Source organism: Eretmochelys imbricata, chromosome 2, assembly GCF_965152235.1.
Source record: "Eretmochelys imbricata isolate rEreImb1 chromosome 2, rEreImb1.hap1, whole genome shotgun sequence".
Lineage (NCBI taxonomy): Eukaryota > Metazoa > Chordata > Testudines > Cheloniidae > Eretmochelys > Eretmochelys imbricata.
In genome coordinates, this window is record NC_135573.1 from 204827144 (window position 1) to 204851455 (window position 24312).

The following is a 24312-nucleotide window of genomic DNA, read 5'->3' on the forward strand; positions in this document are numbered from 1 at the left end:
ACCACATGATCCTGCCTCTGTGTTCAAACCTAGTAAATGAGAGTCTATATATCCTTTTATAAGGTGTATATACTTTGCTTGCATGGTTTTTGCAGGTGTATCCATTACATCAGCAGTTGAGAACTGGGCCCAAACATTTGTATTATCTTTGATAAACTGGATATATGGGAGAAGGAAGTTTTCAGGGGAAAAAAAAACGCACAACGTTGAAAATTAAAATACAGTGGAGGAACCACTCGTTAGGACATTGGAAAAACTTCAAGGCAAATTTCATCTTCTCTCATGAGTGTCAGTGATAGAAACATTATCACTGGAGATGATGACCACCAGCAGACTCCATCCTCTGCTCTCTTTAGGAGAGAAAAGGAAGGCACACTTTTTCAAATATTTTAAATAAGCTTGCTGTTTCCATGAATGTCTCATATGATCTTGGACCATATGAAACAAAGTATTACAGATTCGTGGTATAGAAAGATAGAAAAAGATTTGAACAGTTATGCACTTTTATATCTTTGTTGTACTCAGGGTCCCATCATATTTTGCACACATTTTATATATAATATTTACACTATGCAACACATCTAGTTTGGATAAAGCAGCGGAACATGTACTGGAGGGCAAATTCCTGTATTAGCAGAGGTAACTCTTTTCTCCATCTCTAATGTCTGATTTTCTATGAAAGGATAGTCTGCTGGCTCTCATGTCACAGTTCTACTTCTCCTCTTCTTGGAAGCAATCAATCTGTAAATGCCACACCCCACTCCATGTTTGTTCAGCGTTGTATTATACGGTTATGCACTTTACAGCGTAACAGGAACTTGTCTGTTTGGTACATTATACCCATTATATATTGCCTCTGTAGCACTACATTGTTTATTACAGAAACACTATTCACAACTGAAAATTTACTCAGCATTTTACAAATACAGAACAAAAATACTTCATAGTCTCAACGAAAACTTGTCTTATGAAAGGAGACTCAGGGAGCTTGGCTTTTTAGCCTAATTAAAAGAAGGTTGAGGGGAGATATGATTGCTCTCTATAAATATATCAGAGGGATAAATACCGGAGAGGGAGAGGGAATTATTTAAACTCAATACCAATGTGGACACAAGAGCAAATGGATATAAACTGGCCACTAGGAAATTTAGACTAGAAATTAGACGAAGGTTTTTAACCATCAGAGGAGTGAAGTTTTGGAATAGCCTTCCGAGGGAAGCAGTTGGGGCAAAAGATCTATCTGGCTTTACGATTAAACTCGATAAGTTTATGGAGGAGATGGTATGATGGGATAACATGGTTTTGGCAATTAAATATTCATGGTAAATAGGCCCAATGGCCTGTGATGGGCTATTAGATGGGGTGAGATCCGAGTTACCCAGGAAAGAATTTTCTGTAGTATCTGGCTGATGAATCTTGCCCATATGCTCAGGGTTTAGCTGACTACCATATTTGGGGTCGGGAAGGAATTTTCCTCCAGGGCAGATTGGAAGAGGCCCTGGAGGTTTTTCGCCTTCCTCTGTAGCATGGGGCACAGATCACTTGCTGGAGGATTCTCTGCTCCTTGAAGTCTTTAAACTACGATTTGAGGACTTCAATAGCACAGATATAGGTGTGAGGTTTTTTTTTTTGTAGGAGTGGTGGGTGAAATTCTGTGGCCTGCGTTGTGCAGGAGGTCAGACTAGATGATCATAATGGTCCCTTCTGACCTAAATATCTATGAATCTATGAATTTATAATTTAAGTAATAACAAAAGAAGAGGCACTGATGAGACTGACCTGTGAAATTCAGTAGCAGGGCCAGGGTTTGGCATAGCCACTAAAGAGAAAATTACACCACCATCTATCACAGTCTCCCTCTCTGTGTGGGCCCACTGGGTACTCAGACTTGCTAAGTCTTACACGCCTAGAGAAGGGAGACGCCCTCATTCTGCATTAGTTTTATTGAGATTTTCAAAGCATCTCCCTTCTTTATGAAAATGGATTTTGATTCAGGTGTGTTTCAATTAGTTTGTTTCATTTTGTGTTTTAAAGTAAGTCTGGATCTAGCTCAATCCTGATAGATCCTGCAGATTTTTGGCCACAAGTCCCATCAAACTAGAGAAGAAGTCTGGCTGTTCCTACTGTACCAAGAAACTCAAATCCTGACACATCCCAGAGTATGACCACTGTAAAAACCTGGATTGGCCTCAGTTTCCTAAACAGACAACAAGTCTAGCTGATCTGAGTGCACTAAAATATTCTGTCTTTGGCATATCACAGTACATGAAAACCCAGATCTATCACCTACTGGAGCCCTGCAAGTTTTGGCCCTCATTCCCCAAATTCCATGGAATGAACAGAAAAAAAAGTGTAGCAGCTCCTACAGCACCAAAAAAAAAAAAAAATCATAGACTCTAATGTGTCCCAAGCAATGCAAAAACCTGGATCCAGCAGGATCATAGCAATTTTTTTGCTGTTTCCACATGGCAATTTTGAGTCTCAGATTGTAAAATCCAAATAGAAAACAAATGTAGCTGCTCCTATTTCAATGGAAAAATCTGGACCCTAATGTATCCCAACTCCAAACCTCTCTCTTATATGAGAGATGCCACAGCAATTCAGTCTTTTTAATATATGTATCCTTTGAACAACCTCGTGAGGTAGACAAGTACTACTGTCCCCATTTTACTGAGGAGGAATTGAGGCACAGAGGGACAATAGCACTGGAGAACATCTCTCAGCTGGATCCTGCCAATTTTCAACCCAACCTCCAAAAGTCTGTCTAAAGAGAGGAACAAGTGTAGCATCTCCTAGTGCACTAATAAACCTAAATCAAGTTGCTATCTAGTGCAGTAGCACAAGAACACGAATCCAACATCTGGATCCCAGAGGATCCAGTTTGGGATTAAACAGACAAACAAAAAACACAGACAACCAACTAATCCTAAAACTCTACTGGCTACATAGAGAAGAAATGCAGTTGGTCAAATTTAACTGAAAAATTCAAATTGCAAGGCATCACAGCTCAGTACATTTTTTTGGCTTCAAATTCCCAAACTCTACCATCAAAGTAGACAACAGCTGCTTCTACCAGAAACAGCTACTTAACCAGAAAAATTCAGGCCCCATCACAATCCAGTGCAAGAACACCACAAAAACAAAACAAAACACAAAAAAATCCACGTACCTGGCACTTGGGTTTTATCAGTTCCAGCTATGTTTTAGCCACAGATCTCTAGATTTTATTGCATAAATGGAGACAAAGCGTTTCTACTTCACCATAAAAATCTGCACCTGGTACATCCTGGCACCAGGGAAAAATCCAAGTAGACCAGGATCCTGCAGGTATTGCCTATTTTTTTCCCCACTTAGATCCTCAAAATTTAACTTTGTAGATAGACCTCATGCTGTGAACTCTCAAAATTCTATTGTGAATCTCACATTATTTGGAGTTTTTCTTAAAGCCACAGTTTCTGGACCACCATAAATACAACAGATTCAGCTTTTTTTTTTTTTTTTTAAATGTATAAAAAGTGTTTGGCCCTAATGGTTGCTGAAAAACACTGGAAAATGTGACCCTAACAGCTCAAAACTCAAGAGGGAAAATAAAAAGAATTCAAAACTAAATTAAAAAAAAAAAAAACTCCTGATTTTTCAAGCCAAAATTATTATTTTTAAGGGGCCTGAGTCAGGATTTTTGAATGTTTGGGGTTAACAATTCTGTAGACAGCATGTGTCCTTTCATATCAGATAAATCCGATGAAGTGAGCTGTAGCTCACGAAAGCTTATGCTCAAATAAATGACAGGTTTCAGAGTAACAGCCGTGTTAGTCTGTATTCGCAAAAAGAAAAGGAGTACTTGTGGCACCTTAGAGACTAACCAATTTATTTGAGCATGAGCTTTCGTGAGCTACAGCTCACTTCATCGGATGCATACCGTGGAAGCTGCAGAAGACATTATGCATCCGATGAAGTGAGCTGTAGCTCACGAAAGCTCATGCTCAAATAAATTGGTTAGTCTCTCAGGTGCCACAAGTACTCCTTTTATTTTTGCGAATACAGACTAACACAGCTGCTACTCTGAAACCAGATAAATCTATGTACATTGTATTTTAATGAAGCTATAATAAACAAAACTTAACCTCTTGACTTTTCTAGATACAGCCTAATTTTATACCAGAACACAGAAATGGGACCCATCTCATCTAGCAAAAGTAGATGATCGCATTATGTGTAGTTTTAGTCAATCAGCTCTTGACTGAGATTTCCAAAACAGTCTAGAGGATTTAGCTCGTCCATTAATTTTAAGCACATTTCAGTGGAAGATGTGTATTTAAATCCTTGAGACCGCTATGTAAATCTCAGGGCACCAGCTTTAGACTGGGGCTGGGCTGCATCCAGATGCAGATTTTGCCAATAAAGTTGAGGCTGCTACAATGGCTTTCTATTTAGATTGTACATTTTGGAGTTTGTGGCTAAAGACAGCCAAGATCCATGTGGACTCCAGTGCCACACCTGGATTTTTACAGCACTTATGGTCTGGGTTATAGGTAAGGCTGGCAAGTCCCTTATTACTAGGGATGTCCCTTATTTTTTCCCCACCTCTGTACAACAAATTCAGGAGTTAATGAGTACTGCAAAAATCAGCAAGAAATACCTCTGGTGAATGGAGGTGAGTATTACTGCTTATTATTATGATTAATGAGGATAATAATAATATCAGGAGGATGGGAGAAACAGGGGTGCTAAGAAAACAGTCTCTTATTTTTAAGATACAATGCTGGCAGCCCTAGGTATCTGGGTCTATTGGTTTTGGGTGCCATAAAATAGCAACATTTGTTTTTGCGGGTTTTTTTTTTGCATTAGAAATACAAGGCTGTACAACCGCCAGGATCAAGGCTGTACCAGTTCCTGGATCTTTATGGTGAAGTTGGTACCCTTGGTCTCCATATATGCAATAAAATCTAGATGTCTACGGCTAAAATACTGCTGGACCTGACAAGACCCGGGCGCCAGGTATGTGTTTTTGTGGAATTCTTGCACTAGCTGGGAGACAAATGATGTCTGGGTCCACGTGCCAGACTCAGGGTCTGACAACACCCATGCTCGCTGGGAGGTGCCAGGGTTCGGTTTTCCCGATTCAGCGGGAGCGGCTAGCCTGGCTCTCCCGAGTGAGGGAACGATTGGGACCCCTACGGCTAGAAGTCAGCAGGATCCAACACGCTCCTTTGTCCCCCAAAGCCACTCCCGCACCTACAGAATCGCGTCCCGGGTGAACACCACCCCCGCCCCGGCTGCCCCGGGCAGGCACGGCTCGCGGGGCTGGAGGAAGGGGGGAAGGCACTCACCGCTCAGATAGTTGGTCCACTTGTATAGCACCCCCTCCATGGTGGCAAGGGCCGCCCCATCCAGCTCTGCTCGGGACAGGGGAACACCCCCCCTCTCCCGCCCCTGCGACCTTTCAAGCCGTCAACCACCCCCTGCGCCCCACCGCCGAGCCACCGACACCCAGGGCCATCCTGGGGCTTGTTTCAGGCAGACCCGCCCTGCCTCCTCCCGCACTACGCTTCTAGCGCACAACCAAAGCCTTCCGCATGCCCCAGCCACCCCCCAAGAGCCACCACGTGAGCAGCGTACGCGGACTCGGGAAGGGAGCAGATAGAACACCCAAAGGCAGCGGCTTCCGGGAACCAATAAGAATGCTGCTCCGGCAACAGCGCCACCCAATCGCAGGCGCACGGGAGCCGATTCAACTGTGTGAGGATTCCAACAAGGCCGGATTGTCCACGAACGTTCTCTTCCGGGAGCACCAATCGTTTTCTCCGAGCGCTGATCGGCGCTGGCTGTCGGTTGGGCGGGGGGGAAGACAGACAGGTCTGCCTCCCAATAGATAGCGCCACTTTATGGCTCGCCCCTCGGAGAGAACCAATCGGAGAGAGAGGAGCCCGGCTCCTGTGGGCTGGGGCCGCCGGCTGAAGTTGTGAGCCCGCTTTGGGGTGAGTTTGCCACGTCTGCGGGCTGCTGCCGGGGAGCGATGAGCCGAGGGTGGAGGTGGCTCCTTCCTCTTCCCCCAGCACCACCCACCTCGGCAGGGGGCTGGAGCCCCCGGGGAGCCCGAAGTCCGAGTCAGTTACAGCGAAACCTGCCGTAAGTGCCCCGCAAAACTCAGCGCCTGGCCGCGTCGCTGGGCAAGGGACGACCGAATCCTCTCGTGCTGGCGGCTGCGAAAAGCACTGAATGGAACTGACCCAGGAGAGGGCGCGGTGAGGCTCCCTGCTCCCTGCTGTATAAAACTCCTTTACGCATGCCTCATCCAGATTTTTTTTTTTCTTTTTGAGAAAATAGCCTTTGCTGTGACTCAAGGATGAGGGTGGCATGGGGGGCTCCCCTTTTCTGTGTGGTTGTTACCTGTGTGACTGGGGCTCTTATCCCAGAAGCAGAAGTGAAGATTGAGGTGCTCCATAAGCCATTCATTTGTCAGAGGAAAACCAAATGGGGGGATATGCTGTTGGTGCATTATGAAGGCTACTTGGAAAAAGACGGTTCAATGTTTCACTCCACGTAAGTAACTCTTTCACGCATGTAAGATAAATACATGTAGCTAAGAGATTAGGTGCTGGCTTAAAGCTTTCTTGGCAATTTTGGTGATCTTTAAAAAAAGAGTAGGTGTGGATAGTGATTGCCTAACCTCCATGGCACTAGGATATATGTATAAAACAGCTAAACCCCATCAAAATATCCATACCCCAATATACTCATTTTAACAATAAAGTGTCCCTCATTAATTCCTTCTCTTGCAATATAACTGATGGAATATACTTGTTTTTAAGGATGTGATCTTTGTTTCCGCGCTTCTTTCCCCCTCACCCTCACTTCCAATGAAGACCCAAAAATAAAACTATCTAAACATCCAAATTGCTCCACACAGACAGACCCTCATGGAACCCCTTGAAGGATGGTGGCCTTAAGCAACTGGGGTTTTTTTTGTTTTTGTTTTTTTACAGGGAGTGGGGGCGGCTGATTCAGGTATTGGCCTCAATCTTGCAAATATAGGTATGAGTAACTTTATGCTCATAAATAGTCTAGAGTAGCTCAGTGGGGTTTCTCATGTGCAGAAAAGGACATCTGATTATAGAACAAGTTTCCAAAGGAGATTGTGCCAATCCAGAATCTATCTCTAGGAAACTCTGCAGAACCTTTCACTTTAAAAAGTAATTTCCATTACAGGAAAAGTGATAATTGCGACATTGACATCTTCTATCTAAACATCACTCTTCCCCTCTCCTCCCTTCCCCCATCCCTGAAACTAATCAACCAAAAAAAAAAAATCTATTTCTAAACAGACATTTTATCCCCAAAAGGGAGAAGAGCCAGAAATTCCATGAAATCAGCTTCACTACTGATACTGAGTTTACATGAAAGTCAGATGCTATGGCGATGAGAAGCAATGAACATGCTTAAATATTTGCAGGCTAGGTCCAAAATATGTTCTCTACAAGAGGTCCAGCTAGTACAGACTGCTTGTTCTTTCTTTACAGATCAGTCTAAACTAACATCTCTCACCAAATAGTAAATTTTGACCAATTATCTCTTACAGATAAAGGAATTTTATTAATGTTTGTCATTCCCTCTAACAAATTGTTCACTGATGACTAATTTCTGTATTTTTTGAAGTGTCTTCTTTCAGTATCTGGTAAATACAGCTGGTCAGAAAAATCATCTAAAAACAATATATCTATGAAAATGGTGACAAATTTTCACAATGTTTTCAACCAGCTGTACTGGTTAAGAAAGATTCTACCTGCACAGGTCTGAAGTGCTTAGATGTTTAAACTAAACAAGATTGGGCCTGGTCACTATTTGGATGGGAGACCTTGTAGAAAACCTATATGCTATATAAAGTGGTTTTTGAGGCACTTTTTTATACTGTAGTACTACAACTCATATTCCATCATCGTACACAACAGCACTGAGCTGCTAGCAGTGACTTCTGAATAATACCTAAAGTAGAGGTCCTGAGTCTTGTAGTTGCTAAGGCACCATTTCAGCAAAGTACTTAAGCATGTTCTTTATTTGAAATGTGCAAGTGTCCCATTCAGATCTAAGTATTTGAACATGCACTTAAAGTTAAGCACATGTTAAGTCCCATGGAAGTCAGTGGGATTGAATTCAGTCCAATTTTATTGACTTTAATTTTTTCTAAACATTTTGTTAAATATGACTGTGATTAGTCACGTGCTTAAGAGCGTTGGATTGGTGTCTAGGAATCCTATGGCATGCTGTACAGTGGTTATCACCCTGGTGTACTAGCCACATTTCAGTTTGGAAGGGAGGGGTTACATTCTACCTATCTAAACTTAAAGTTCTCCCTGAATCCATTTACTTCCTCTGTGCTAAACTTACACATCTATTGTGTAGTGTTGTTGGCTCATATTGGCTTCTGAGAGTTTCTACCTGACGTGGTTATTTCAAAAGACAAACACAGTTAACACTTTTAAACATACTACGTATTTTACAATCTACTATCAAGGTTCAGAAACAAATCTCAGGCTTTATTGTCTACCAACTAATCAATACATCAAATCAGACTGTGTGTTCTTAACCGTATGATTCCATTTCTACAATGATCAGTAACTAAACGGAAACCAGTGATCAGAGATACAAATTATTAGATTTGCTGCTTCCAGCATAAAAAGAAAATGTGCTGGCTCTAGCCACCGACATCTTCATGTGTAGGGTGAGGTTTTGTTTTTATTTTTAATTTCACTGCTTTTTTCTATGCTTTAGAAGTGCAAGGTCTAGGTCTGTTGTCACTAAAGAGGTGCCAAGTTATTATTGAGGGGTTTAATTCTGTAACTCTGCAGTATGAGCCTGTTCAGCTTAGGATACGGTTAATCTTGGACATACTAAACAGTTTAGGGACTAAAATATTTTGTTCCATTTTTTTCAGCCACAAGCATAACAATGGTCAACCTATGTGGTTTACACTTGGCATAAAGGAAGCCATTAAAGGCTGGGACAAAGGTTTGAAGGATATGTGTGTAGGAGAAAAGCGACAACTAACTATTCCTCCATCCCTTGCTTACGGAAAAGAAGGGAAAGGTAATACTTTAAAATCCTCCTCAAGCTCAATGCATTCCTAAACCTGTATTGTTACCTCTTTTGTCCTAAGTAGTTAACAGATTTTTGAGGTCTTGTAGGTTGTTTCCCTTAGGAAGAGAAATTGATAGGAGTTAGACATTTCTTTGATGCAATCCTTCTTCTTTAGAAAGAATGTACATAAAGTCCTGTTTTCCTGAACACAACAGGAATCAAGCAGCAGGAGATCTAAGCCTCTTTCCAGCCAGCACTCAACCCAAAAACTCTCTCCCTTAGCTCTTTCTCAATGTCAAGTTCTTCTCCGTCTAGCTGTTGGCCTTCCTTGCTGCCTTCTCAGTATGTTTCTATGGCAAGTGTGCTGATACACACCTCCAATCACATCAGTCCTCTGCCTCTCTGTTTGTTAGACCACTGGGAAATCCCAGCCATTGCCCAGGCTTGTATATGGCCTTGTATTTGAGAAGGGGGTTTCCATTGTTTCAGCTATTGCTAAACAAAGAGGCATTTAATTGTTCCACCATTTAGCCTGCCCTGAATGGAAGTCAGCAATTGCACTTCTTCAGCAAGGTGTGGTGTGACTGACCAGACCCTAGCACCGCTGTATGTATATCCACTGTAAAGACTTGTCTCTCTGCTGTAGGATTGATTTATCAGAATTGGTGGTGGTAATGTGGCTCTGCCTCATTTTATCAAGCTTTAGCAGTGATTTTTCACTTTCCAAGATGGTAAATACTTCCATATGTCTCGTTGGGACAAGAGAGTGCAAACTGGAGATAGCTAGCTGTTAGGCTACAACATTGTGATTTTTTTAAAAAAAAAATTATTATTTGAACAGTTAATAGGGCTAAGTACTTGCGTCACTGTGGATTGCCTGTCATGTGGATCTAAGGCAATGTGTGACCTTTAATACAGATGGAGTAAGTATTCTCTGAGGAAATTTAACTCTCCTACTATGCCTTCTCATAATACAAAACTAGTTTAGGAATTGGGAATACTTGACTCCATATACTGTGTGTGTGTATTCTGGCAAAACTGGAGGAGCAAGAGGTGGAGGGCAACTAAACACACTTTCCCTTAAAATAAAACTTTCAATTATAGCTTTCTAAAAGCACTGTTTTTTGTCTTCCAGAAATGATGCAAGAAGCAAAGCAAGCTTTTAGCATGTAATTTAAATTAATGCATCTTGGCTAGTCTTTTGCCAGCAGGACAACCATGGTACCTAATTCTCTACTACCGTGCCCAGATGTAAATAACTACACAAAAAGGATGTCAAATGCTACCATTTTCACTTGGTGCCACTTTATGCACACTTATTTAGCACAAGTGTAAATAATTAAGAAACAAGGCAGTGGTGAGCTAGCCCCCAGACTTCTAAGGAAGAATTGTCAATACATACAGTGCGACTTTATTTTGTATATTTAAAGGCCTGTTGTAGAATTAAACAAACCTGCCAGTTGCCATAAGAAATGGTTTGCTCCAGAAAACTTTGTAAAGTGTGTGCCTGCCTACGGCTCTTTTCAAATAATACACTCAGCAGGTATGTGGAATAACCGGTCCATTTTCTTTCTTCATGCTGCCTTCCCCAATGCACACATGCTGTCCCCAGGCCTTCCATCCTTGGTGCTACCCTTGTACTCTTTCCTGTAACCCTAAGAAGAATCACCGCCCACTCACTGTCCCCTTTCAGTTGTATTCCCAAGACTCACTACTCACTTGCACATGCTAAAAGGCTGTTAGCATCTCTCTTACTGAGCTTTCTGGAGATCATTAGCACCCTATCAGGCAAGTAGTAGAAGAGATGACATGGAGGAAACTGTTTCAGAGCTGTGAGGATAGTGTTGAGGGCAGGGGGCTGTAGTCTGGGGAACAAAAGCAAGGATGTGTATTCTGCTTCTGTAGGCTTTGCACAGCAGTCACAAAATAAAGTGGTGTGCCGAAGATGAAAATGTGCTTTTGATAGCTGTGTGCCTCAAACGTTAATCATGTTAAAATGTTAATCATTTAAATTATCTTACTGACTTACTAACCTAAATGCTAAAAGATAAAATGTTGATAAAGCCGGTGTGTGATAAATTTAAAAATTCCAACCATTTTGAGCCAAAAGTGGACTGCTTTCTGTGTCGCCATCAGAAAACGAGCAGCCTATTCAAGCATCTAAAATGAAGTAATTCACTTAGTGCATGTACACTGAGCACACAGGTCCAATCAGATTAACCAGCAACATATTTAAAAGGTTGGGATTCTGCGCTGCAGCCCTAGAGCCAGCAATGAGAGGATCACCCCAGCGTAGAGCAGTCCTGTGATACCTTTCCTCTGCTGATGATATAGGGAACATGGCCAGGGCTTTCTTAGGCTCTGGCTATCCTCAGCTGTCCTATCTGCGACCCTTTGGTGCTGTCCACAGTCAGCCTAATTTAAATCCCCATTCAAGATAGGTTTCAGAGTAGCAGCCGTGTTAGTCTGTATTCGCAAAAAGAAAAGGAGTACTTGTGGCACCTTAGAGACTAACCAATTTATTTGAGCATAAGCTTTCGTGAGCTAGAGCTCACTTCATCGGATGTACAGAGACCACCTTTTACAAAAGTACCTCTTGATCTACGCTCTGCTGCCTGAGGCTGACCGATCCAAGGACCTTGTCTTCCCAAAACACTTGATGTTTGTGGATTGACTTAAATGCATACCTGTCTCCAATGGTAAAGTTACACATATGTTTCACTCTCAGCAGGATCAGAGGCCACCTACAGTTTGAATGGGTCAAATCCATACCTTCACTCTACTACACATACAGTAATCCTTATTAATTCAGTCACCAGCAATCCTAAACAACTTTAATGAAACTGGATTAATAGAAGACTTTGCCCAAATATTGATGGACTTTCTAAGGTACTGAATGTAATGCTTAATTTGTCTCAATGTTTAACATCTTTGGTAGGAAAAATTCCACCTGAGAGCACACTGATATTCAACATTGACCTTCTAGAAATTAGAAGTGGACCAAGATCTCATGAGTCATTCCAACAGATGGATCTTAATGATGACTGGAAGCTATCCAAGGATGAGGTGAGTGTGCTAACTAGCTACTCTCTTCCCTTTCATAAAAGGTTGAAGTAAAATCTGATATTTGTCAAGAAAGGGTCTAGTGCACTATGGCTTGATCTAGCTAGTGCTAGGAAAGGGCCTTGAGTCTATAGATACTGCTCACGTGCATAGGTGCAGGATGGAGGCCTAGGTTAACATAACATGAGAACAGCCATACTGGGTCAGACCAAAGATCCATCTAGTCCAGTATTCTGTCTTCCAACAGTGTCCAATGCCAGGTGCTTCAGAGGGAATGAACAGAACAGGTAATCATCAAGTGATCCATCCTCCTGTCACCCATTTTAAGTGTGGTTTGCACCACTTAGAATGTTTATATTAATTTGTGTGACTTAGAACTTTTTAGAAGTTAAAAAATTACTTTAAACCTTTGTCAGAGGTTTTTTGTACCACAACTTGGATTTCAAATCTTACTGCTGTAACACCAATATCCGATGGCACTTCATCATGTGACCTTCCTGAAAGGACAAAGCATTCAACATTGTTCGTCCTCTGCTGGCCACTCTTCTAATTGGGACTCTGCTTTAATATAGAACTTAATGGTGGAAAGAACTGTAGGTTTCAACACTTAGTTTTATCATCTGTGTTTAAAGAATATTTAAGTGGTGGTTTATTTTATTTTACACTGAAAATCAAAAACTCTAGCCAGGCAGGCTTCTGCATGTACAACAATCCTGTCCTGGATCTCGCCTGCTATTTCAGACTTGTTCCCTTCCTATTGAATTACACCAGTGTGTACTAGCTATACGATGTATCTTTTGTGATGAGCCAAAATATCCATTAGGGCAGGGGTTCCCAAACTGTAGGCCGCAACACAGTCCCAGGTGGTTGACTATGGGTGGAGTTTGGGGGCGGTGGGGGCATGAGGGTTGTTGCTGCCTTGCTCCCCCAAAATTTTATATGTTGGTGGAGTGGCAGCTGATGATGGCCCCCACCCAGGGCCAGAACAGCCCAGTGCCCTATTGGGTGGCAGAGGGCGAAGCGGAGCCACTGGGCAGAGGGCGAAGAGAAGGGGCCGGTCTGAAAAGTGGTGATTCCCCTGGTGGCTGGAGGAGGCCAGAGGGTTCGCAGCTGTTTCTGCTCTGAGCCGCTGCACCCTGCAATCTGTATCTGTTGGGAATCCTGGAGTATAAGCCCCATAGCACCCCTAGGGCTGGGCTTGGCGCTGCTGCTGTTACCTTGATGGTCCTGATCACGATATTGTCCAGGTGGTAACAGATGGGCTTGGCCCGAGCACCTGCCTCCGCCTGATGCTGGTGGTTCCCAAGCCCTCCCTTGTTCCCGGGCAGTCGGAGCGTGTGAGGCAGACCAGGGTGCTATGTGGGTGACTGGTGCAGGGCTGTCGGGTGATGAGCTCAAGGCACTCAGCATGTTGCTGAGGTGGAGCGTGTTGGTGGGGGCTGGCTGTGGCACCTGCCTGGCCCTTTCGCCCTCTCACTGGCCCTGGTCCCTGCAGTGCCCTCTCCCTGATGGATGCATGTTAATAGTGGGCCACAATGCCTATTGCAGCTGCACAGCTGGGCCTCAGGGGAAAAAGTTTGGGAACATTAGGGAGCTAGGTGAGACCACTAAACTCCTTTTTTTGTTTTCAGTCGAGGACAGGAATTAGAGCTGAAAGACTGATCCAGTTCACTAATGCACCGTGTTAGCCAGCCTTGCAAATTATCAATATATTAATGCCTATTGACTTACCATAACAAATGCCACAAAGCAGTGTATTGATGTGGATAAGAGATTTTAAAACCTGGAAGATATGACCCATTGGCTTGGTGTTAATTCAATCCTAAACAAATTTTGGGTATTGTAGGGTAAGTCATCTGTAATTACCTAATTTACAATATCTTTCTACCTCAGTAGAAGGTTATATGGTTTAGAACTCTCAGAATTTAAGATGGATAAACTTCAAACAACTGAATGAGGATTGAGTTGTCACTCAGAATAATTAAATGTACTAGTCTGCATAGGTATGTTCCAGCAGTGAGTTTAAGTAATTTTTAAATGCATGTCTCATACGTAAGATTTTTATTGTGGGGTTCTTCTGGTGTCAGAATAATTTTTTAATATAGTGATTTCTGTTCCTGCAATAAATGCTGGTAGTGGACAGTTTCCCAAATACATTTTGGTGTGGAAACTCAACCTAACAAGTTGATAAAGATCTGAGGTTGATTTCTTTTCTTTTTTCTTTTTTTTTTCGGTTAGGTGGATCTTATACTGTCGTCTGATATTTGTGAGCAAGAGAAATTATTTTGCTCTCTAAATAACTGGAAGCCAAAAATTTCCATTCTTTAGTTATATTCACTTTACAGTACAGACAGACAAACTTAAAGGACACACTTTCATAGCTCTTTTTCTGGCATATACCCTAAAGCTATGATGATTTGTGCCTACTATTTTTATTCTCTTTGATACCAAAGACCTTGCTATCTTCTCTGAGTTAGGCTGCAGAAATCTATCAGACAAGCTTATATCCTTAGTGACAATGGGAAGTAGTTATTTATTGTCTAGTACACCCATAACAAATATGATAGCTTTTCCTAGGCCTGTTTTCAGAGTAGCAGCCGTGTTAGTCTGTATTCGCAAAAAGAAAAGGAGTACTTGTGGCACCTTAGAGACTTATAATAAATTGGTTAGTCTCTAAGGTGCCACAAGTACTCCTTTTCCTAGGCCTGTCTCTTCTCCATTAACTGAATTTTAATAAAGCCTTATGATTAAAACTATTATGGCTGTTGATTAATCGTAGTTAACTCACGCGATTAACTCAAAAATTAATCGTGATTAAAAAATGTAATCGCGATTAATCAGTTTTAATCACACTGTTTAAAAAAATAGAATACCAGTTGAAATGTATTAAATATTTTGGATGTTTTTCTACATTTTCATGTATTATTGTATACTGTGTTGTATTTGAAATCAAAGTATATTATTTTTTATTACAAATATTTGCACTGTAAAATTGATAAACAAAAGAAATAGTATTTTTCAATTCACCTCACACAAATACTATAGTGCAATCTCTTTGTCATGAAAGTGCAACTTACAAATTGCTAGACAAACAAGTTTGTTTACATTTACAGGAGATAATGCTGCCCTCTTCTTATTTACAATGTCACCAGAAGTGAGAAGAGGCATTTGCATGGGACTTTTGTAGCCAGCATTGCAAGGTATTTACGTGGCAGATATGCTAAACATTCATATGCCCCTTCATGCTTCAGCCACCATTCCAGAGGACATGCTTCCATGCTGATGATGCTTGTTAAAAAAATAATGCATTAATTAAATTTGTGACTGAACTCCTTGGGGGAGAATTCTATGTCCCCTGCTCTGTTTTACCCACATTCTGTCATATATTTCATGTTGTAGCAGTCTCGGATGATGACCCAGCACATGTTCATTTTATGAACACTTTCACTGCAGATTTTACAAAACGCAAAGTTACCAATGTGAGATTTCCAAGGATAGCTACAGCACTCGACCCAAGGTTTAAGGATCTGAGGTGCCTTCCAAAATCTGAGAGGGACGAGGTGTGGAGCATGCTTTCAGAAGCCTTAAAAGAGAGCAACACTCTTATGCGGAAACTGAAGAACCTGAACCACCAAAAAAGAAAATCAACTTTCCGCTGTTGGCATCTGAGTCAGATGCCGAAAATGAACATGTCGGTCTGCACTGCTTTGGATTGTTATTGAGCAGGACCCGTCATCAGCATGGACGCCTGTCCCCTGGAATGGTGGTTGAAGCATGAAGGGACATATGAATCTTTAGCACATCTGGCACATAAATATCTTATGATGCCGGCAACAACAATACCATGAGCACGCCTGTTCTAACTTTCAGGTGACATGGTAAACAAGAAGCAGGCAGCATTATCTCCTGCAAATGTAAACAAACTTGTGTGTCTGAGTGGCTGGCTGAACAAGAAGTAGGACTGAATGGACATGCAGGCTCTAAAATGTTACATTGTTTTATTTTTGAATGCAGGTTTTTTGGGTACATAATTCTACATTTGTAAGTCAACTTCCATGATAAAGAGATTGCACTACAGTACTTGTATTAGGTAAATTGAAAAATACTATTTCTTTTGTTTTTTTACAGTGTAAATACTTGTAATAAAAATATAAAGTGATCACTGTACACTTTGTATTCTGTGTTGTAATTGAAATCAATATATTTGAAAATGTAGAAAACATCCAAAATATTTAAAAAATTAATCGCACTTAATCACACTGTTAATAATAGAATACCATTTATTTAATCACTTGACAGCCCTAAAAACTATTAATCTATCTTGCCCAACAGGTGAAAGCATATTTGAAGAAGGAATTTGAAAATCATGGAGCACCAGTAAATGACAGCTATCATGATGTTTTGGCTGACGACATATTTGATAAAGAAGATGAAGACCGTGATGGATTTATATCTGCCAGGGAGTTCACATACAAGCATGACGAGCTGTAGAGAAGCCTGGCAGAATTTTCTGTGAAGCAACTTATAGTGTCAAGTTTTGTAACATTTTTGATTCAGTGTTTGGCGCTGACAGTTTCTAACGGAACAGAAGAAACACTTTGTTTTTCATATTCAAAAGATTGTCTGTTGATGATCCAAAATGTTTTAACTATTTTTAGGTATTGAAATTAAGCCTTTTTGTGCAGCAGTTGAAAAGGTTTATGCAGTAATAGTGGTTTTTGTTGTATGAACCCTTATTTTGTATTAACTTATTTTGCATTATGAAACAAAAACTTGCCATATAACAAACTTCCTAAAAGGAAAATCCAGTCCTTTATCGGCCTTGCATTTCCTTCTTCTGTGCTATATATATTTCAGGTGACACTCTCTCTCTTTAATAATACAAAGCTTGTTTAATTTTAAATCAGTGACTTCAGTTATATGGCATTATTTTCTTTTGCAAATCTGTGTTTGAAAAGCACAAAAAAAGAAGTGCCAACTAATTTTCCTGAAGCTGTCAAAAAGAGGTACACTACAAAGGTGTGACATGTTATGAGCCTTCTCAGCTGTAGCAATATAGTGTAATCTACATGGGACAGAATAAGAAAAATTACTGTCTTCCCCTGGTTTATTTTTATAAATATAGTAAGCTTCTTTAGTGCCCCAACAAACCAATGATTCATTTTATATTTATTTCAGTGATATGCGCTAGAACCAAGGTATGAGTTAGATGTTGCTAGTTATTTTTGCTATTTATTTGAACTGTCAGTTATTAACATTCCATTTGGGTTGGGGAAGGAAGGGATATGTGTACAAATATCTCAAAAATAGCAAGTTACAGCACAACACCTACCCTTCTAAATGGAAAACTTTCAATGCTAATAAGTATCTTATGCATTGGAATTAAGAAACTTGCATTGATGCAGAGAGACCACGTTTTCTTTGACCTACTAAATATGCCTTAGGCTGAATGCTCAAGTTTCAAGTTGCTTAGCTATAAGGGGAAAAGGTAGCCTGAGAGGAAGTGAAGTGGTCACAAGGACACCCGCATTGGTTCAATTCCTGTCACTACCTTAAATAGTTTTGAGGTTTTTGTTTTGTCTTTTTTACATTGCCCCTGGAGGGGGAAATCAGTATTTAGAGTTGCAGAGGTGTATACTCTACAGTGCAGTATGGTTCTTGCAGTATTTCATGAGCGGTACAAAAATAAATTGAAGATCAAGTGTGCTGAAATTTTAAACAATAAAGTGACTTAGAAAAATATGTTCAAGGCATGAACGTCTTATTGTGCTACATTGTCATGGAGCAAGTGGCAGATCTTTCTCTCTTTTTTTTTTTTAACGTTATATTTACTTGCTTGATATTGCTTAGTTTGTCTTGAGGAGTTAAACCAAAAGGAGCTCTTAGGAAGAGCAATCAGGAAACAAAACAATGGCCACCGACAAGAAAAGACTTCATGGGAGTTAAGGGAACTGGGCTATCAGTTGGGAAGATGCTGCTTCCAGGGGCCAGGCAAAATTGCACACTTGGTTCACCAAGGCTCAGGTCCTAAGATAAAAGGGGCACTAAACAATTACAGTCTTTCTTTAGAGAAGGAGGGGGCTTCAGTGGTCCAGGGCTGTTCGTGAAGAGCAGTCAGACTGGGATGCAGGCCCAGTGGAATGTCAAAGGCAGCTAAGAGTTCCAAATAAGACCTAAGCATACAGAGTTTCTGTAGCTTTAACCCTTTTCTCTGCTCTTGGGTGAACAGACAAATTGTCTATTTGAAAGGAGCTGTTTAGAGTCTCACTTTAATCATTCAGCTGCTGGTTACAGGATCTGAGGAAAGCTGCTTGCAAGTACCAATTACGGTTGGGTATCTTGTGTTAATATGGCTGGAAACAGGGGCTGTCACTCCAGGATCCAGGTGAGAGTGGTAGAACCACAGGGTTCCACTTGGGAGAGGTGAAGATAAGAGTCTGTCATGTGAGGGGTGCACTCGTGAAGGTATAAAGTACCACTCACCCTGTAACTATGGCAGGATGATGGGAAATGCAGGGTATTGTAGCCTATGATCCAGTCTAAAGTGGGGTGAACTGAATTCCATTCTGTGAAGACTGCACGTAGCAATGTTGCCCACTCTGATGATTTTGTCGTTTGTTTTCCTTAAAGCCCCAGCTTCTAGAGTCAAGTGGATATGTGATGATTTCAGCCTTCAGTCTTAAAGAAAAATTAAATTTCTAGCCCTCGTGACTGTGGTAAAAGCTTCAAAATGTGACCCTGATGCACCCTAAACACTTAGAAAGCAGAAGGAAAATAAAAAACGCCAAATCTATTATTTTTACATAATCTCAGGATTTTAAAGCCAATTGCATGATTTCTGGTGAGCCTACTCATGATTTTTGAACATTTGGTGTTTGGTAATACTGAGGTAGAGGTCTGTCACATGTAGGGGCTTCAGGAGAGATCACAGGTGCAGTTCACCCCTGAGCTGTCAGTCTTGCCTTCTTTTGATGCTTCAAACTATTGCTCTTCTGGAACAAGGGAGAGAATTCTCCCCTTGTGACTTCTAGACCATATGGGCCACAATCCTGCTTTACGCACAGGAGAAGTCCAACTTGAAGCCAGTGAGACTATGCACATTCTTAAAGCTAAGCATGTGCAGGAATGGAGCCCTAGTCACTACAGTCTGTCAGTTAAGATATGTTAATTTATAGTGCCCTGTGCAGATACAAAATTTGTATCTGCATCCAATCCACAAAAATAGTCTGTGGATAGCTGCAGATTTTCAGGGCTCTATTAATTTGCAACAGAATCTGATCTTCTGAAACCAGTGGCAGGAGGAGGTGTTTGCTCTGAACTAAGCATTTTTTACTTCAGAAAATATTTTGTACCGGGGGGAAAAGGTCCTGTTTATACAACTCGCTACTCTGAGGGGGAAAGAGGATGGGGTCTGTGGTGGATGTGGGATCAGATGAAGATAAATTAGCACATACTTCCATTATTTTGATGCTTGGTTTCCTTTCCTCTTTTCTATAAGCAAGATTTTTTTTTTTATTACTACTTTTGGAATGTTACTGCAGTAGCAAAACAAGCATGTTGTCTTTGGTTACTGCATCTCAGGCAGGGGATAAAGGGTTCATGTAAGCATTGCATCTCTCATTTTCAATGGAAGTGCTGGATTGATGAAAGCTGTGAAATTTTCCTATTCCCAATTAGATTCTTAAAAACACTAATAGTGAAATAACTTAGCAAATATGTGTAAATATGTACACACACCACTAGAATATTAAAGCTTCAGGGGCAGGTCCTCAGCTGGTGTAACCTGGCATAGTTTTGCTGAAATCAGTGTAGCCATGGAGACTCCCAGCTGCTGAAGATCTGGCCCTACTTCCTTAGTTTGCGGTAGCTGTAAAAATCCTTCAGTTGGACTCAAAACAAATCTCTCAAGACTGCCATGTCAGCAATAGGTTCAGGAAGGCCTGGAATGTGATTAGCTCATTATGGAGTTTATGGTTTACTTTACAATATAAATTACTATACTTTGGAAATTTCACTACTGCTGAAATTATATGGATTAATAAATGATAGACTGGATTCTTTATTCTATTTTGAATACATAGACTGCTGCAGAAACCTTTGGAAAATGATAGAAAAGGAGACACTAACTTCACTAATTGATTAGTACACGTTAGTTTGGACATTATCTTTAATCTCAGAGTCAATTTGAATTAGCAAGTAACAATAGTCTGGTTATCTGCTTCACTATATATTAAATCCTCTCTTAAATGTTAGTGTCTAATTTCTACTGTACAGCTAGTTCTTGAAATCATACTTCTCAAATAAACATTGAGAGTCCACATTGAAACCAATACAGCTCATTGTCCAGTGGTGCAAAGAATCAGCAAAATCATTTTAGCTGCAGCTGGGCAGTTGAAAATTCCTCTGCTGTCAAGATATGTGGATTAGTAATATACTTCTGAGGATGTATCAGTGTGATAAAATGAATATGTTGCCCATTATTTTCTATTGGCACCAAGAAATAGTATTTTTCAATTCACCGTATACAAGTACTGTAACTGTATGGCACTTGGTGCCGTACAAAGTTTCCCTCTTCCTTTAATGTTAGTTACATTGGCTGCATCTTTATCGCAGGCACAATGATCCTACTGGTATTATAGCCTATGGATTAACTAGCAGGTGCCGAAGGTTTCTGCAGCAGTCTATGTATTCAAAATAGAATAAAGAGTCCAGTCTATCATTTATTAATCCATATAATTTCAGCAGTAGTGAAATTTCCAAAGTATAGTAATTTATATTGTAAAGTAAACCATAAACTCCATAATGAGCTAATCACATTCCAGGCCTCTAAAGTTGACCTGAAAAAATGAAAAGAAATGTTTTGTCCTTTTAAACATTTCTATATGATATATAAAGAAAAACTAATAACACACTGTGAAAACCATCTATTTCTTAAAGCTTTTGTTCCATAATAAAAGTGTCTATATATTGCAGGATGTGGGGTGGAATAACTCAAACAGACTTAAGATTGAAAATGTGCTAGCATCCAGCTAATACACCAAAGCAATTTCTACACTTTTTCAAAAAAATCCAAATATTAGAACGTCTCGAACTGAACAGTTAAGAGATTCAGTCTGTTCTGTAATTTATTATATTGCATCATTCAGCCTCACTCTACCTCACTTACAGACTCCATACACTGTTTTTGCTAACAATTAAATTAGAGCGTAGGAAGAAAGGTGGGGGGAAAAGTGGGGGAGGTTGTTTTCTTTTTCTTATTTTTTGTCACTGGGTATCTTTGAGAATGAGTCCAAAAGAACCCTGAGGTTACACTTCTCCTTCTTTGAAAACCAGAGGCCAGGTACTCTGAACAGGGAGGTCACAGCTTCTGTGAGATTGTCATACTTCCTCTCTCTATTCAAGGTCAATGCTGTTTTCTGAAGATTTAGTGTGCGCCTCCTATTTTTCATCTGGTCTCCTAATTCCCTCTAGACTAGAAAATCAAGAAAATATTATCAATGCTAAATGAGAAGATGATGTAGATCTAGGAGTCCTAGGTATATTGACAACACTATAGCCCGTAGTGTTTTACCCAATGGTCTTATAAATATGTGGAACTACAAATAATGAGTCTGTTCATCATATTCATCTTTATGCTGCTGATAGAGCTCTATTAATTCAATATCTTCCGTCCTGAAATTATATCCACAGAGAACAGATTCAGCAAGATCTTTAGTTCAAAGACACTGAAGAAAACAGATTATTTTAACAGTTCAGGAGGATGCCACTGATTTCCTGCTATAAGTGATCATCTCCTTTCAGATAATTGGGCATAGATCTGTGATCACTTCTATCTCAACATTATGACTTACAAAACAGTTAATATATGCAATAACCAAAGATCTCACTAGATAGGCGCACCTTCAACTTTCCCTTCCTAAGATGTATCAGTGTGATACATCAAGTGGATTATGTGTGCAGTATACGCTCTCATAGAAACAAACTCTTTAAATGTTTGTAAATGTTGTGCTGAAGGACTGGAGACTGCTCATTAGTGATGTTATAATGTACTGGGGCTCTTCTCTGCAGTTGTGTAGCCTGCTGTGCCTTCTACAGTCTCTTTTGTGGTTTGATAGGACAGTACACACTGTGCTCATTCACAGCTGCCATAGAGTGATTGAATCCTGCACCCATTGAAGGCAATGGGAACAGGATCACCCCTAAAAGCCCATTTTATATGTCAATTTTAGATTTGCTATGTTTTAGAACAAGAGAGCTTTTGTCAAGGCTTTGGGAGTGCTGCTTATATACTGAAATAGTTTTTAAAACTTTCTTGGTGTCTTTCCTTATTCTATGTAATATTACTGTTTACATGTTTTGATCTGAGTGGTTAGCCATTATCTGAGGTCTTGAAGATTGTGTCCATTTGGAGGAGAAATTGATGACGGAGTCAGGAATTTCTTTAATCCAACTCAGTTTATTTACAAAGAATGTAAATAAAACCCAGTTTCCCTGAACACAGCAGATTTATTGATTGTGTTTTTTTCCCCCTCACAATTCCAAGCCTCTTTCCAGCCAGCACTCCACCCAAAAGCACTCTGTTAGGGTCCTGGTACAAGTGTTCTCTGGCTGTCTCTAGGGCTTCCTTGCTGCCTTCTCTGTCTGCCTTGTGGAATTTCTAGCTGTTTCTCTCTCACACATATAGCTCTTCCAAATTAATACCCAGTCCCCCTGCATTTGCACTCTGCCACATAGCTCAGCTCCTTGCATGTTGCCTGTGTTTTGGGAAACGGCCCCTGTCATCTGTTATTTTATTCCGTAAGGGAGCTTAATAGCTTTTTACTTTTATCCTGAATGAAAGGCAGCTATGATGTCCACCAGCTTCATCAAGATTTCACCCAAACTCCAGCATAATGTTACTTTTACTACACTACATAGTAGAAAGTTATAGTTTAAGGATCTGCTTCAAATTTCACCAATTACTGGAATTAATGTTTAGAAGCTAGAGGCATGATTATATCTATTGTGCCCAAGAATTATTAAAAGAAGAGACCAAGTGAACCATCTTGTTCATTTCTTTTCTTCCTGAAACAAGATTTTTCCCTACTGTATATTTTCTATCTGTTTGGGAGTTTTAAATAACTGAAGCAATGTCACTTCCTTTGGGAGCCTATTAAATCTCACTAATAGGTCTAATAGGTTTCACTGCTAGCAATTATTTTCCTGATACCAGCTTAGATTTTTAGTTGAATAAACCGAGTAGCTGTTCTAACTCCTTGACTAATCTAATGCTCCTCTTTTCACAATGTTTATGCCCTTTACTTCTTCTCCCTTTCCTCTATCCCCAATAATTTCTTCATCCGTCAATCCATTCTTAGAGATATTTTTTATGGTTCCCCTCTGAGTTGCCTACAGGTTTTTTTGACATTTCGGGGAAGGCAACAAGTAACACAAAAATCACTAAGGTGCCCAGAATGGAATGAAAAAGTCTTACTTTGTATATTTGTGTCTACATTTCAATAAAAATTCTTTGGTACGCTCCTGAAAAAACAGAAAGCTTGGTAATTGACCAATCTTTACATCCATACTTAGTAACATCAGTGAGAACTGCTATATGCAACCTCCTGCCTGGGAGGAAATCACATTTAAAAAAAAAAATCGTAACAGTAGTCTTAGCAGTATGTTATTACAGTTCTCGACACTTGTTTGTCTTTAAAAAAGAAAAGTCAAGCTGTAAAAAAAAAAGTCAAGATGTGGTAAAATAAACTTATCGTGCTGTATATGCACCTATAAAAATCTGAGATAAGAATTACATAAAAACTGAACCAGCTATCTGGGACATTGATCCAGATTACAAGTTTAAATTCTCCAAGCCCCTTCAGATATTTAGCAAGTGCAACTGTCTGAAATTCAGTGAGAGAATGTCACACCTGGCCCTTTCAGACAGAGGTCTGCTACTACTGAAGCAGCTGGTCTGATTCACATTTGTTTAATCATCTCTAATCAGCTCTCAGAGTAGCAGTCGTGTTAGTCTGTATCCGCAAAAAGAAAAGGAGTACTTGTGGCACCTTAGAGACTAACAAATTTATTTGAGCATAAGCTTTCTGAGCATAAGCTTTCGTGAGCTACAGCTCACTTCATCGGATACATACAGTCACTGCATGCATCCGATGAAGTGAGCTGTAGCTCACGAAA

At 40.4% G+C, this 24312-nt stretch overlaps 2 protein-coding genes across 3 annotated transcripts in view; one reads left to right on the forward strand and one right to left on the reverse strand.

Moving 5' to 3' along the window:
- The window catches only part of PLEKHA8 (pleckstrin homology domain containing A8), a 33428-nt gene extending 28011 nt beyond the window's left edge, over window positions 1-5417 (reverse strand). Inside the window, exon 1 of the mRNA XM_077811329.1 lies at window positions 5331-5417. Coding sequence (XP_077667455.1) covers window positions 5331-5370 — 40 coding nt within the window. The 5' untranslated portion in view covers window positions 5371-5417. The remainder of the gene's footprint in view (window positions 1-5330) is intronic.
- Window positions 5418-5937: 520 nt separating this feature from the next.
- Window positions 5938-17880, forward strand: FKBP14 (FKBP prolyl isomerase 14). Of its 2 annotated transcripts, none has more exons than XM_077811330.1 (4): window positions 5938-6543; window positions 8933-9084; window positions 12014-12141; window positions 16471-17880. In XM_077811330.1, the coding sequence occupies exons 1-4, from the start codon at window positions 6347-6349 to the stop codon at window positions 16627-16629; spliced, it is 636 nt and encodes a 211-aa protein (XP_077667456.1). In that variant the 5' UTR covers window positions 5938-6346; the 3' UTR covers window positions 16630-17880. The 2 variants fall into 2 exon arrangements, with proteins under 2 accessions (XP_077667456.1, XP_077667457.1); XM_077811331.1 differs by lacking the exon at window positions 16471-17880 and adding an exon at window positions 16153-16233.
- The last annotated feature ends 6432 nt before the right edge of the window (window positions 17881-24312 follow it).